At 42.2% G+C, this 16,343-nt stretch overlaps 1 protein-coding gene across 2 annotated transcripts in view; it reads right to left on the minus strand.

The window, feature by feature from the left end:
* CDC42BPA (CDC42 binding protein kinase alpha) overlaps positions 1-16,343 on the minus strand; it is a 608,613-nt gene that overhangs the window by 97,643 nt on the left and 494,627 nt on the right. For both annotated transcript variants that reach the window (XM_069233802.1, XM_069233803.1), the window contains exon 21: positions 10,756-10,832. In XM_069233802.1, coding sequence (XP_069089903.1) covers positions 10,756-10,832 — 77 coding nt within the window. The remainder of the gene's footprint in view (positions 1-10,755; positions 10,833-16,343) is intronic.

A 16,343-nucleotide genomic window follows, 5' to 3' on the forward strand; every position in this document is an offset into this window, starting at 1 on the left:
TGATGAACAAACAGGGCCTAGCCAAAAATAAATGTTCTCGGTATCCATTGCTAGCTAATGGGTAGAAGGTCAGAATATTCTGAAGCACAGCGAAGTGGAGAATAATTCCTGTAATAACAATATTTACATGGGGAGCAATGGGTGCATCTGTATGAAAAACTTTTCATGCTTATATTTCAGGGGGGTGTCAATGAAAAAAAACAAATCCTTGATTTCTAGCCATTAACAACAGCTGAAATATAGAGAGACAATGAATCTGCATTGTCCGAAACAAAAGGCACTGGAATTGACTTAATACTGAGAAAAGATAACTTTGAAAAATAAATACTGTAACATAGGGAAAAGGCAATAAGAAGATCAGAGTGACCCCTCAAGATAACAAGCATTTACAATGCAGTGGGTCTCGCGTTTGCTCGACATAGATCTGTTAACGTTCTAAATCCCTATCTGGACTTTTCTTGCCACTTAAATTGAAAATGAAAAGTAAAATAGTTGACATAAGCCAGCCGATTCAAAGTGTCACAGCCCGCATGAGCGCGAAGGAGAGACACAAAAGGAAAAATAAGTTTGCTCGCAGTCAAACGTATCGGCAAATGTGCAATTATCCATGTGACAGGGTCGATATCCAAGGGGATAACCAAACCCAAGGAGGGACAAATGTAAAGCATTAACAAATGATAACGAAGAATTTTTGAAAGGCAAGCCCACGACCGAGTGATAGTGATGGGCGTGGGTACAAACCCACAGATAGATAGCAACAGGTAGGAGCGCTTGCACTCTCGACCCAAAAATGGGAAAAAACTCTAGAAGATGAAAAAACGCAGTGAAAAAGAACATGAAAAGAGGAGAGAAAAGAGGAGGAAAAAGAGGAGTAATGAAAAGAGAAAATTAACGTACAGCAGAAGCAAATTCAATTTATAAAGGCTATGCAAAGGTAAAAAGTGATACAAATTAAGAAGTAAAACACTGGCAGTACTACAAGTTCTAACTAATAAATACGAATCCTTTAGATGCATTCCATACAATGCATTAAAATGGAAAAACCTATGAAGGAATATGTGTAAACGCCAGAACTCTATAAATCGATGATGCACTATTGAACCACCAGTGCTACATTTATATGTTAAAAGTGCCCAATCGTCAGGTAGAATATAGAAACAGCCTCAACAACATCAGGTTTATGAGATTTAAGGAGAAAACTTTGAGAGGCAGTGAGTGCTATTTCCAACGTTAGTGTTACTTCTGAGATCACCGTCATAGGGCTATCCAGTAATATAGACACATTATTTAATTCCAGCAAGAAGAGTCAGGGATGGGGCAGGGTAGTAGCCATCCAGCTATTGCTTCCTGGCAGTTCGAGTCTGAGTAGAGTAGTGATGCTGATGGTGGAAATCCTGCCTAGTGTCCAGGCTGCACTTCCGCTTAGCCTCAAACACGTGGCACAGGCTACCACACACACCTGTACAGCTACATTCAAGAATCACCTGTCAGAACACCTTTTCAGAATATAAAGCATCTAAGTTATTATTATGATTTATGTACATGTCAATCTCATCAAATAATTTGCTGAGCAGTTTCGTGAAATATGTTGGCTGGTTGATTTTTATGTAATTTAACAGAGGGGGTGGGGATGCCCAATTTGAATTTGCTGGAATCTTTTAAACTTGGTATACAAGAGTGCCTTGCTCAATTGTATTTTTTGAGAATGCATGGATTCTACCACTGAGGTGAGAGGTACAGGGTGAGAGCACCTACTTGATAGTATTTGACTGGTAGAAACCCTAAAGTACACTCACCATCAGTTGTTGCACCCCACGTGCAGATGTACCACCCTTTGAATACATCCTTTGAGACTAACAGTCACTTTCCACAGAAACGATTTCACCTGGGCCACTACTGAAGCATCATTCTCTTGGGAAGATGCCACGTATGGAGCACTAAAAGGACTCAAGAGCACAGGAAGCAGAACGAAACTTCAGGATGTGATGCATCTTGCTTTCTCTACTGCAAAACCTTTAAATTGTTCATATTTATGCAGATCCATTAACTCCGATATGAGTGAAATTCAGACATTTAGCTTGCGGAGCAAGATTATTTATTAGGAATAAAAGAAAACAAGAATGGCTTTTCCGCCTTTATAGAAACACAGTGGCTACATTGCTTAGTCCCCCAGGCAATGGTATTTGCAGTGCTGCTGAGGCCACAAGATAAAAGTTACATCTCAACAGAGTGTTTCAGAAAAACGTCTTTACATCTTTGCAGTGATTTAAGGTGCCTGGCCAGAACTGGAGGCTTTTTAAAATGTGTCAATGTTAATGAGAAACAAAATACAGCTGAACCAAAGAAGGACAAGAACAATGATCACACCCTAACAAGAAGATGTGTGCTGTAGGGGAGCAGAAGATACTTGGTTGAGTTCCGGAGAGGACCAATAAAAGTTTGCACAGTTACATTTCAGGCTGTAAAGCTAGTGTAAATTAAAACTATGTCAGATCAGGCTGTGATGATGGGTATCGGTCAGTAAGCACATTTGCTGATCAGAGGCGAATCACATATGGGAATTTAGAACAGTACTTCTGACAATAAACCCACATTATACATTGTGTGGCTTTTCTGGCAGGGACACTGTGCTATACTTGCTATAGGGGATGATGCATTTCATAAAAACGCAACATACCGTTAGGCTTGGGTGGCATCAAGACAGAGTGGGCAGTGCTGTTTCTTGGATCACCAATGAATTAGGGTTGGGCTTTGGCAAGAAGATTTACCAAAGTTTATTTCATTATTATGTGCCGCGCACACCTTAAGCGGATTATTCCAAACCATTGCAGGATTATGGGTGTGTCCCTGTTTGTGACTTTGTCCACCTTATAAGCATGATCAATTTTCCCAGAACCAGCATGAAGGCAAACACAGACACCGAAAAAGATTAAATGAGGCATAATAAAGAACACTCGATGGAAAGGAAAATTTGAGTGTCAAAATCATATCATGCTTGCTTCTGCCACACAAGCACCAATTGAGTGACCGTGACATCACAGGGTGAACACTGTGTGTATAGTTTCTGAAAATCTGTTAGGGAGGGCACTTGCTGGTCCTTAAAACTGAAGGTTAAAAAAGTGGAGTAAGAAGAGAGGTTGAGGGAACACTAGGAGAAAAGCCCCACATTTGTCTGTCGGCTGAGGAACATTTCAAAGTCCTGTCAGAATCCTTCATCGCTACTGCAGCCAGAGTTTCATTTTCCCTCTTCGTCAAAAAAAGTTTGCATTTGCCGCCCGGTCCTTTGATACTGTGGAAGGGTTGTAAGGTGTGTGCTGCTGTCAATACCCTTCTTCTAACGAATGTGAAAACAGCATGGATTCAGCACCTACCAAGTCCTAAGCACTGGCCCACCACACTCAAGGTACGGTCTCAGCCCCCCAGTGGTCAGGGCTGGCCTCCACAACTCGGTTCTTAGGTGCCTTCGGTTCCCAGAGCGTGCTGCCGCCAAAACCATTAAATGACAGCCATAAGGAAAAGGGGTACAAACCATGCCTCCCAAATCGGATGGGAGATAACCTCTGCACCGCTAAGTTGAAATCGGGCACTAAGCGTCTGTGTGCGGCAAGGTTTTCAATTATGTTATGCACAGTCAAGACAGACTTTTATCTATATTTAACTTTTTATTTGAGGTGTTTGGCTATATTTGGTTCAGTGCCAAATTGCATGTCTTCAATTACCACATTGGAGACATTTTTAATAACTTTAATATTGCCCTGTCACAAAAAACATTTCTAGCAAGCAACCACGACAAGGGCAACTTAGGAAAGAAAAATGTAACTCACCCAGTAAGCATCTGTTTGCGGCATGTAGTGCTGTAGATTCACATAGTTTGCATACTCCTGCCATCAAGTGTTGGGTTGAATGTGGCAAGTTGTTTTTCTTCTATGAAGTCTTTTGAGTCACAAGTTAAAGTGACTCCTCCTCTTGGTGATAATGTGCATGGGCATCGACTGCATTGCTAGATTTTTTTTCCGCAGGCGGGTGTGAAAGGAGTGTAAAGTAAGTGTAAGTAAAGAGATGTCCATGCAAATGATAAGGTTAAGGAACTGCAACAACAGGGTTATCCGGGGAGGAGGGTGGGTGCATGTGAATCTACAGCACTCATGCCACAAACAGATGCTTACTGGGTGAGTAACATTTTCCATCTGATGGCATGTGTGGCTGTAGATACACATGCTTTGCATAAGCTGTAAAGCAGTGCCCTCCAAAAAACGGTGACTAACCTGTGGGTGTTGCAGCTGTTTGGAAAAGTGTGTGTAGCACTGCCTGACCTGCATTAGCTTGTTGGCATGCTAGAACATTCACACAATAACATTCAGTGAAGGTGTGTGGTGTAGACCATGTAGCTGCTTTATATATATCTCAGCTATAGGGATATTGCATAAGAAAGCTATTAGTGGAGTGTGCTCTAGGAGTTATAGGTAATGTCTTTTTGGCTTTAAGTTCACGTTTCCATACATTTGACCATCCATCTAGCAATGCCTGATTTGGAAATGGGTTTTCCTTTGTGAGGGGGCGAAAAAGCAACAAAAAAAGTTGACTGACTTAATAAGGTGGAAATGAGAACCCACCTTTGGAAGGAATTTAGGGTTTGTGCGAAGTACTACCTATCCTTGTGTAGCTGGAAGAAAGGTTCTTCTAAGGTTAGTGCCTGGAGCTCACTGACATGTCTGAGTGACATGATGGCAATCAAGAAGACGACTTTCCAAGACAGAGAGTGGAAGGAGCAGTTATGTAGTGTTTCAAATAATGGACCCAAATGTCTTGTTAGAACAGTGTTAAGATTCCATACAGGTGGTGGTGGAACCCATGGTGGAATCATTCTTTTAAGATGTTCCATAAAGGCTTTGATGACTTGTATATTAAACAAAGAAAGAAGTTGTCTATTTTGCATGGAGGCGGTCACTGCCGCTAGATGTAAGAGTATGGATGAACATTGAAGGCCAGAGCACTGTAGATGTAGCAGATAACAAACAATGTCTTACAATGTTGCATTAAATGGATTAGTACTGTTATTATGACAGTAACAGACAAATCTTTTCTATTTAGCTGCATAACATGCTCTAGTAGTAGGCTTGCAAGCTTCTTTGGGAATGGTCGTACATTCAGGAGGGAGATAGCGATAACGAAATTCTATGACCTCAGGAGCGAAATTGCTCAGTTGAGTTCCTTGGGATTTGGGTGCCTGATTTCTCCATGGTTCTGAGTGAGTAGGTCCAGGTGGAGGGGAAGCTTCTCATAAGGAACTACTGATAATTCTAGTAGTGTTGTGAATCAGGGCTGTCGGGCCCATGAGGGACCCACTACTATTAGTATAGTATAAGGGCTGTTTGCCCAAACTTCAAACCAGAATTGGAAGAAGAGGGAGAGGCAGAAAAGCGTAGGCAAATATCCCTAACCAGGTCATCCATAGAGCATTGCCCTTGGATAGGGTGTCTGGGAACTAGGAGGTGAAGTTTGGGCATTTTACATTATCTGCAGTTGTGAACAGCTCTATTTGTGAAAATCCCCACTTTTGGAAGTAAGAGAATAGGACTTGCAGTGGAGTTCCCACTCTTGGACCTTTTGCCGCCTCCTGCTGAGGAGGTTGGTTAAATCGTTGTCTGTTCTCGGAAGGTGTTCCGCTAACGGATGAATGATGTAATGGAGATCCTAATGCCAAATGGTCTGAGATAGGCATGATAACTGAAGCCAAGGTGCCGTCCTGTTTTTGTAAATAGTACATGGCTGACATATGATCCGTCCAGACTAAGACAACCTTGCCGATCAGGAGAGGTGTGAACTTTTTCAACTCTAGGTGAACAGCTTGAAGCTCTAGGCAGTTCATGTGGAGACCCTGGTACTTGGTGTCCCAGAGACCTTGGACTGTCAGATTCCGTACGTAAGCACCTCAGCCTGTCAACAGGGTCAAGGAAAGGCCGCCCTTTTAACAGGTTGCTTGTGTTTCACCACTGCAAAGAGTTATGAGTGCGGCTATCTGTCAACACTAGATCCTCTAACTGACCCTGTGACTGAGACCACTGTTGTGCTAGACAAACCTGCAGCGGACACGTGTAGTTGTGAATGTGGCACTATGGTGACGCATAAGGCCACCATACCCAGTAGGCACATGGCGGTTCTGACTGTCACACGTTGATTGGCTTGCAACCATAGTAGTAGTGTTTGAAGATGTTTTATTTGTGCTGTACTGGGTTAGTACAGAATCGCCCCCAGATAGGGTTGAATCTGTAAAGGCTGAAGATGAGACTTTTGGAAAGTGATGGTGAAGCCTAGTTGATGCAGCAGGTCTATTGTAGTTTGAGTGTGTTGTTGACACATAGGGAGAGTGCTGGCTTTGATCAGTCAGTCGTCGAGATAGACATGGATGTTTTGTCTCCATAAATGTGCTGCTACCACTGCTAGGCATTTGGTGAATACACAAGGTGCAGTAGTCAAGCCTCAGTGCAAGGACTTTGAATTGATAATGCTTGCCTGCTATCACAAATCTGAGGTATTGCGATGTGCTGGATGTATGGGAATTTGAAAGTAGACATCCTTTAAGTCTAGGGCTGAGAGGAAGTTGCCTTGCTGGAGAGGTGGGATCATGTCTTGAAGAGTGACCATATGGAAATGCTCTGACAAGATCAAATGATTTAAGGGCTGTAGATCTAAGATTGGCCTTTAAGATCCGTCCTTTTTGAGGATTGGGAAGTATAGGGAGCATACTCCTGACCCTTGATGTTGTAAAGGGACGGGTCCTTTAGCTCCTTTGAGCAGGAGAGCTTGGATTTCCATCTTGAGCAGTGATTGGTGTTCCAGAGAGAGCCTGTGGTATGAGGTAGAATGCTTGGAGGAGTGGCAATGAGCTACAGACAATAACCATGTTGGATAATGTCCAACAACCACCGGTTTGATGTTACTGATTGCCATGTGGGCAGAAAATCCTTTAATAGTCCCCTGATTGGTGTTAAATGTTGAGGGAAAGGAAAACAAAGTCACTGTTTTGTGGTGGCTGTAAAGCCATGTGGGGAAGCACCTTCACCTCTACCCTTGGTGCTGTTGCCCCTATAGGAGCCTTTATAGTAACCGCGGGAACAGGAGTAGTGACCTTGGCAACGTTGATACGATGTAGAAGCTTCTGAGGATGTGGTTTTGGAGCCTGATCCATAGGTGAAGTGACGGAAAGAGCCACGAGGACTAGGTGTGTGAAGTGCACCCATAGATTTTGCAGTCTCCGTATCTTTTTTCATTTTTTCTATGGCCAAATCACCCTGGGGACCGGAAAGATATTCCCTGTCGAAATGGATATTTAATAGGCTTTGTTGGACCTCTGGCTGAAAGCCAAATATGAGGAGTGAAGCATGGTGCTGCAGTGATATGCTAGTACTGATTCCCCTAGCAGCAATTTCTGCTGCATCCAACACAAAACGGATGGAAGAGTTGGAAATCAGCTTGCCCTCTGCGAAAAGCTGTTGCCCTCTCTTTTTGTGCATCTCTGGGAGGTAATGGAGGAGTTCCTTCATTTTGCCTCAGTGGGCAGGGTCATAACATGCCAGCAACCCCACAGAATGAGCAAATATGCCAAAGATTGGTGGACTGTGCTGCTACCTTCTTGCCAGATACAACAATTAGTTTGCTCTCCTTTTCAGGAGGTGAAGCATCACTGGCAGCCTGGGAATTGGCCCTCTTACAAGCATTGCTAACAACTAGTGAGTCGGTGAAACTTTCCCTTGATGTAAATAGAGTCAGAAGGAGAGGCCTTGTATTTTTTGTCATCCCTGGGAGTGATATCTCACATGCAGGTTCTTTAAAACTCTCCTCTGTATGCCCAGCATACCTTTAAGCATAGGGAGATACTGTTTTGCCCTATGTGTTATAGAGAGTTTCTTGACGAGGAAATCCTCTTCCAGAGGCTCTTTATGTAAATCACATGTTGCAGCCCTGCCAATAAGCTTGTGATACGAGGTTGAGTCATCAGGATGAGAAGGTCTAGCAGGGTATAAATCAGGATCAGTGTCCCCTTGAGGGTCAATGTTGTGTCGTCCAAGGATCAGGAAGCGGAGGTGTGGTACCATATGTATCATCCTCTGTCCCATGTTCACTTAGAAATAAACGTGGGGACCCTGGAGGTGTGATGTCCAAAGAATTACCCTGAGAGTGTGGTGGAGATGGTAAGGGCAGTTGGGGGAGAGGTGAAATGGTAGGGGGGAGTGGTGGCGGAGAGGAAGGTACAGGAGGTGGTAAACAGTTGGTGGCCTTGTCCGACTTCCTCTTTTTCGATGGCACTGGCAGATCAATGTTTTCACCGAAGGAAAGTTGGCCCTTGGATGATGGTGGAGTAGGGGCCAAAGGTTTGGTCAGGATGAGTCCCAATTGAGGCTGCATGTGGAATTGCCTCTGGCAGGCATCGGGCTTTTACTGCAGTTTATGGAGGATCAATTTCACTGGAGTGCCAGGATCGGATCTTGGAGCCAGTTTAGAAGGCTTCAGAGGGAAAATGGTCAGCTTGATGTGGAACGATATGTCAGCTTAGTGGGTTTCGGCTGATGTTTTGGCGTCGTGACCGAAGGCGAGGCATCCAAATAGATTTTTCGGTGCCAACCATGGCCTGCTGGCAGTGGTGGCCCGGAGCACTTTTGTTTGGTGGAAACCAAATGTTTTGGGTTGAGGAACAGGGGCATCTGTACTCATGGTAAGCTGACCCGGCAAAACATCCTGCATCCTGACTTTGATTTCAAGCTCGGAGTCGGAGCCCTGAATGGAGAACGCCTCCTTCTCCGTAGCAGAGGCCTCAGGGAGTTCTTGTTCCTCTTCCTCGACATCGTGCCGGCCTAAGATGTCAGGAATTTCTTCAATGTCTGTTGCATTTGTTTTCAATGTGCCTGCGTGCCTTGAAAGGTTTTCTTAGACTGAAATGAGTGGCAGGCCTAGCAATTCTCCTCTCTGTGTTCCAGAGACAAACACAGGTTGCAGCGCTGGTGGAGGTCAGTTCAGGGATATTTAGCCCGGGAGTTCAGGTAGAGCTGAAAAGGCATCCATTCCATCAGCAGGGCATTCTCTGATTAAGACGGATGCGATGGAAATGTAAGCCTCGAAGGGAGAGGTCCGCTGAGAAAGTCTGTCCATCCGATGAGTGATAGTTTTCAGAAAAAATGATACGCACCATGGTATACGAGTTTAAAAACAATAATGTAAAAAAAAAAAAAAAAAACTGTAAACTTCGCACTTGTATAGCACACTACTCACCCGTTAGGGTCTCAAGGCGCTGTACGCATACCGCTGTGGAACCCCTCCTGGATTTTCTCTGTGAGGTGCCCACTCCTGGACAGTCCCAGGGTGAAGCCAGACATCCAAGCGCTGTGAGGGCCGTTGTGGAGATTAAGCAAGCTATTGCCCAGAGTTACAGAGTGGGACCCATTAATTAGATTAGGCACAGAGGTGAAAATTATCTGGTCCAAGGGAATTGAGCCCAAGACCCACTGAGGTGGGAATTGAACCCTGGTCCTGGGCCAGATCTCTGCAACAGGCTCTGCCGCTCTAACCATTGTGCCACACTTCTCCACTCCAATACTGACAAGGGAAAGGGTGAAGTGGGAGTCGAAAGGCGCCTAAAATGGTTTTGACCCGGAGTGCAGACACACAACAGAAACTGACAGCGGAAAGAAAACAATCTAACAATGAAATCGATGCCATGCACATCATCACCAAGAGGAGTCGTCACTCTACCTCGTGACTCGAAAGACTACTTTGAATAAAAACAACTTTTACACATTCGGACGCAACACTAGATGGAGGGAGTATGCAAAGCATGTGTATCTACAGCCACACATGCCAGCAAACATTCTGTTACAAACTGCATGATGTAACGCATAAATTGAAAAAGAAACATTATATATATTTTGTACTTTGTGGGGCATGACATGATGATGAAACATTAGTGTTCAATTGTTAAGTGAGGGGTGACATGTGAATGAACACAAATATTTTAACTATCTAAGAAATTTAAGACAGGTGTAGAAAAAAACACTGCAGATGCCAGTATAGCACAAAACCAACTATGTGCTAAAATGATGGGGTTTCTTCAGACAAACAGACGTTTTCCAAACCAACAGGCTGCCCTCTTTCAGGGAACAACGGTTTGGTTTGAGAGCCATGTAACTTACGTCGCAAGAGAAACCGATCATGGAGGAAGAGGATGAAGACAGGGAATCCTGATTTTATGAGCAAAGCAATAAGTGAAAAAGAAGATAAAAGGAAAGAAATGAACCTTTCTCTGCAATACAAACATTCACGGTGTTTTGAAAAAAAAAATGCTTTCAAGATGATTTCAGCATATGAGTCTTTATTAAATTTTTGGACCTCTATCTGATTTCAAATAAATGGGAACAAGCAAAATAGAAAGCAAAGTAAAAATGATAAATGACTTCAGAGTCACAGTAGGAAAGGGAAGCAGCATGACTGTGGATGTGCTGGAATGAAGTGCTAAATAGCATTTTTCGTTAATAGGAAGTTATGGAAACAATAGGACTCTGGCATCCCTGGAAATTTCTGATCTTACAAATGAGACCTCCTTATCAATGAATCTTTCGAGTGTAGTTCGATGCATTATCCTGTGGCGCATGAGTTTTTCTATAACACAATTAAAACTAAGGAACAACAATGATTTAACACAATGCTCTCATGCTGAACCGCTCTGTGAATTTTAAGAAATCGGTTTGAAATTTCAACACTTACTTCAAACTGATCCAAAGCAGAAGTAGGTGCATTCAAGAATGCCAAGAAAGAATTCTGTGAGTCTTGGTGCTTCACTCCTAAGGAAAGAGAGAGCAAATGTTTAATCCACATATAAAAGGATGAACTCTCATTCTTTTTTTTATTTTATTTTTTTATCACAAGCATCTGTAGCATAAATGCAGTGGAAAACCTTCCAGCAGGTGGCCATCTTGGCAACAGTGACACATGCATGCATGAGATTATGAAATGGTTGGTAAGCTGAGTAGCACCAGCTATATACAGAGCTAGCCATAGACATTTGTCAGCCAAACTCTTCAGGATATTATTCTGACCTGGTGACACCATTCTCGGAATACTGTAGGCAGCTGAGATAACATGAGCTGTAGTATATTTGTAGATCAAAGCTCTGAATTTGATATAAAAATTGAATCATGATTTGTGCCTTCTGTAATAGCGCAATGCTAAAAAAAAGATTTAAAATTACGAAGATGTAAAGAAAAATAGAAAACAAAGTTGAAATTCCTGATTTTTAGTGCTCATTCATACACAAACTGTTCACATTCACTGTGAGAACAAGAATGTCGATAATTAAGTGGATGGTGGTAGCAAAAAGTGTAAGTAGAGACCAAATCATATATAAGCAATGCCCAACTACAAAATACTACACCAGGACTGTGTTTCTAAAGCTCTGTCCATCATCTAACTCTCCCACTGATCTGTCATTGGGATATCACTGGATTATCAATGCGGTTCCAGTTCTCAATTCAGGATTAACTTGATTTTTGTAACTTGACCCCTTGTAATGCTTTTTGTAATGCTTTTTTCACACAATGACACTGTCCTTGTAGATTTTGTCCGTGGACTGAGAAGCCTGACAGACCCGAATCTGCCTCCTTGATTGATGTAATTGGCTTATCCAGCTGGTAGCCTCTTGAACCATCACTAGAGGACACACATTTAGACGGATCATTACCTCACTATAGGGTCCACTGCCACCCAACTTTAGCCAGCCCCTGTTCTATAAATCACCTCCTCTACCTTTAACCAAGTGCTGACTGCTCAGACCTCCACCACGGCTCATGCACATATTAATGTCATCAATGACTGTATTATTGCCTCTCTTAATAACATCACGCCACTAAGTTAAAGCTGCCACTTAGACAGACTCCTACTGTTTCTCGGTTTTAGGAGAGGCTTGCTGACAATATCCATCAATGTAAAGAGCTAGAAATAATATGGAAATTAGGCAATAACAACCAAGATACCATGATCAATGGAGCTGTCAATAAGAAGTACAGAGCTGTTACTAGGACAGCGCGTGCTCTTTACTATTCTACCAAAATCAAGTCAGCCAGAAATTATGCCACAGACGTCTTCAAACTTGTCAGACATCTTTCACGGCCTGAGTCTTCCTTGATGAATACTGCTAATTCCCAGGACATCTGTGACTCTCTTTCTCTTCTCAGAAAAAAAACACAGCCATTTGCAGCACCGTTACTCAACCCATTTCAGAGCATCAACAGCGTGTGGCTTTGGAACCTAGAGGGTGGTTCTCCAACTTCCATTTTTTAACTGTTAATAAGGTCCTTGGTTTGCCAATGGGGCCAAGTCTGGTTTACCACGAGATCCATGTCCTGCTTCTGTCTTCTAAATGGCACTGGATAACAACAGCACCTTTTATCATTGATACATTTAACACTTCTCTTCAAACTACAAAGTTTCAATCCAATAAGACACAAGTCCGTGAAGTTCCCATATGTAATAAGTCACTGACTGATGCTCAGATTATGAGCAATTCCCCCCCCCAACCTCTTTAGGACTGTTTCCAACATTTTGGAAAAGAAGGACACCACTCAGCTATCGAGTATTCAAGATTAAAATCAAAACTGGATCATGTTCAATCAGGAATTCACCCCTCTAGGATCCAGAGACTGTTCTTCCACCAGTATCCCAAGAGCTTCATAACATTCTTGTTTGTGGGGGCAGAGTGGCCTCTCATTTTGTTAGATCTAAGCACAGCATTTGATAAGGTCTCAAATGAAATTACGCACATTAATTATCAGTATCAGAGATTTAACACTTGTATAGCTCCAATTTATTCTCTGGGTCCATGTTAAAGCAATTCACCTTCCTCCATTTTGCTAAATTTCTAAAACTCTTCCTTGAGAAGCACCTTGAGGTTAATTTCTTAGTCCCAGCCTCTTTTAAACCACTCCCTTGATTGCTTTGGTTAAATCTTTGGGTTTTTTCCTTCTTGACCTATGTGGATGATACCAAGACAGTAGTTTCATTTAATAAAGTACTAAAGGACGGCCCTACAAATTTCCAGTCCTGAGTGTCAGTTTTAGCCATGTGGATAAAACTGCATTCTTTTTTAAATTGAATAGAGATAAGACTGAAGTTATCATTGTTTGTACCTCCTCAGTCTTGATTTTGGAATGGTGGCCTCCTCACCCAGGATCTCCTCCCTCCCATTTAGTCTCTGCTCACAGTCTTGGAATACATTTTGATAATGCATTCTCCTTCTTAGGTCCAATCAACATAGTTCTATGTGTGTTTCAAACTCAGTGTAAGGTGATTCACCTTCTGCAGCCTCTTAGTTGTGAAACTATGATCAAAGGCATAATCATATCTAAATAAGATTATTGTAACTTTCTTTACCTTGGTCTCTCTGCGCACTTGTTTCATCACCTTCATTTGGTGCAGAATGCTGCAGCTCATTTCGTTTTGAGTCTTTTTCCTGGTTCTTTAAAGTCTATTTAGCAATCCTACTGTTGCTTCCTGTGCTCACAAAGCTATTCATGACTAAGGTCCTGCCAAACATAAATTGTTTTTCTACTGCTATACCCCCTCTACATGCTTATACTCAGCATCTGAAACCTCTATCGACTCCAGATTCAGAAGGCCGCACTGGTGGCTGTTCTGTCTCAATAGTTGTGGCTGAACATTGGAATTACCTCCCTCTCTAGATACGTGGTACCTCCAATTAGCTTCAGTTTAAGAAAAAAAACCTTGCTGTTCCAAGACAACAAGTTTCAGTTCTGCTTCAGCACCAGGGTGCTCTTTTTAGGGTATCAGTGTGCTTTACAGTTGTGCTTTGAGTGGAAATAATGTGGCGGTTTCTGCTGAGATCAGGTCTAAGGCCCTGATGCAGAGTTTGGTAGCCAATATACTCTGTCAGAAACATCACCAATATCCCGTTTACCTTATTACTAGTGCCGGAGGAGGTAATGCACTTGTAATAAGGCAGACATGTCTGTGAAGAGTAACCCATTCGCCAGACTGTAAATCAAGCCCCAAGTCATATACAAGGTAAACAAAAAAAAGATAATCTCTGGTAAATTGAGTTATGTATAATTCAAACTTGTGCTGCACGTCTTTAAAATGGCAAAAAGTAGTGAGTGGAAAAACAAAATGTATTAACCATATGATACATGGTCGGGCAAAGCAAGGCCATGATGACTACATATATTTGGTTGAAAAACTAATTCTGAAATAGATCCTGAAATGCACTTATTCTTCAGGCATAAATAACTATTGCTAGTAAGAAAGCCTGGCAAATCCAAATTTTACAGTTAAACATTTTTACATGATAAAGCAACATTAGCACACCATTGGCCTAAACTTAGTACTAACTAAAACAACAAAACATCTCACAACAGAGCAGCAGCATATCCTCTAGTTGCGAGTATATATGTGTGTGTGTGTGTGTGTGTGTGTGTGTGTGTGTGTGTGTGTTACAAGTTGTTTTTCTTTGAAGAAGGTTTTAGAGTCACAAGATCGAGTGACTCCTCCTCTCGGTGATAGTGCGCATGGGCACGGAGTCCTTTGTTAGATTGTTTTTACGCAGGAGGGTGAAGTAAAGAGTGTAGAACTATATATGTACATATATATATATATATATATATATATATATATAGAGAGAGAGAGAGAGAGAGAGAGAGAGACAAAAGAAGATGCCCATGCAATGTATACACATATTTACAAATAAAGTACCACAACGGCCACAGGCTTCCGGGGAGGAGGGAGGGCACATGTGAATCAGCAGCACTACATGCCAGAAACAGATGTCTACTGGGTAAGTAACATTTTCCGTTCGATGGCATGTGTAGCTGGAGATACACATGCTTTGCATAGACTGTAATGCAGGCCCCTCCCAAAATAAGCGATGGCTAGCCTGTAAGAGTTGGAATAGTTTGAAATAGTGTTTTAAGCACTGCTTGTCCAACATGTGCTTGTTGGCGAGATAAGACATCCACACAGTTGTGTTTAGTAAATGTGTGTGGTGAGGACCATGTGGCTGCTTTACATATATCTGCCATTGGTATATTTCCTAAGAATGCCATTGAAGCTCCTTTCTTTCTAGTAGAATGTGCTTTAGGAGTTACTAATAGCTGTCTTTTAGCTTTAAGATAGCAAGTTTGAATACACTTTACTATCCATTTGGCTAATCCTTGTTTTGAAATAGGATTACCCTTGTGAGGTTGCTGAAAAGCAAGAAAGAGTTGTTTAGACTTTCTGAAATGTGTTGTTTTATCTATATACACAAGAGTCCTTTTAACATCAAGGGTATGAAGAGCTCTTTCAGGAACTGAATCTGCCTGTGGAAAGAAAACTGGCAATTCCACTGACTGATTGATATGAAATGGTGAAACTATTTTTAGTAGAGATTTTGGGTTTGGCCTAAGGACTATTTTAGTTTTGTGAATTTGAAAGAAAGGTTCTTCTAAAGTGAATGCTTGAATTTCACTAACTTTTCTTAAGGAAGTAAGTGCTACTAAGAAAGCAACTTTCCATCACATAAACTTGAGAGGGCAAGTATGAATGGGTTCAAATAGTGGACCCATAAGTCTTGTGAGCATGATGTTAAGATTCCAGGCAGGAACTGGTGGAGCTCTAGATGGAATAAGCAAATAACGACAATATCCTGTATTGACGCTTTAAGTGGGTTCATGTTTTTGGGCTGACAGTAACATACAAAACATTTCCATTTAGCTGCATAACACTTTCTAATTGTAGGTTTGCATGCTTCCTTTAGAATATCTATATATTTAGATGGAAGCTGTAAATAGCTAAATTCTATGACCTCAGGAGCTAAATCGCCAGGTTGAGCATACTGGGATTGGGATGCCTAATTTGACCTTTGTTCTGGGTCAATAGGTCTGGTCTGTTTGGTAGTTTGTGATGTGGCACTACAGACAGATCCAATAGTGTTGTGTACCAGTGTTGATGTGCCCACATGGGAGCTATGAGTGTCACAGTGAGGGAGGTGTGAAGGATCTTGTTGACCAGAAATGGAATTAGTGGGAGAGGCGGAAATGCGTAAGCAAATATCCCTGACCAATTGAGCCCTAGAGCATTGCCCTTGGATTGAGGGTGTGGATACCTGGATGCAAAGTTTGGGCATTTTGAGTTTTCGCTTGTGGCGAAGAGGTGTAAGTCTAAGGTTCCCTTGTGTGTGATTTGTTTTTGAAAAGCTTTCAGTGCTAGGAACACTGCTAGTAATTCCAAATGGTTTATGTGATAAGCTTGTTGAACTGGGTCCCAATCCCCTTTGTATGGTGAGGTTATTGAGATGGGCTCCCCAA

The sequence above is a fragment of the Pleurodeles waltl genome, chromosome 5 (assembly GCF_031143425.1).
Source record: "Pleurodeles waltl isolate 20211129_DDA chromosome 5, aPleWal1.hap1.20221129, whole genome shotgun sequence".
In the NCBI taxonomy this organism is placed as follows: Eukaryota; Metazoa; Chordata; class Amphibia; order Caudata; family Salamandridae; genus Pleurodeles; species Pleurodeles waltl.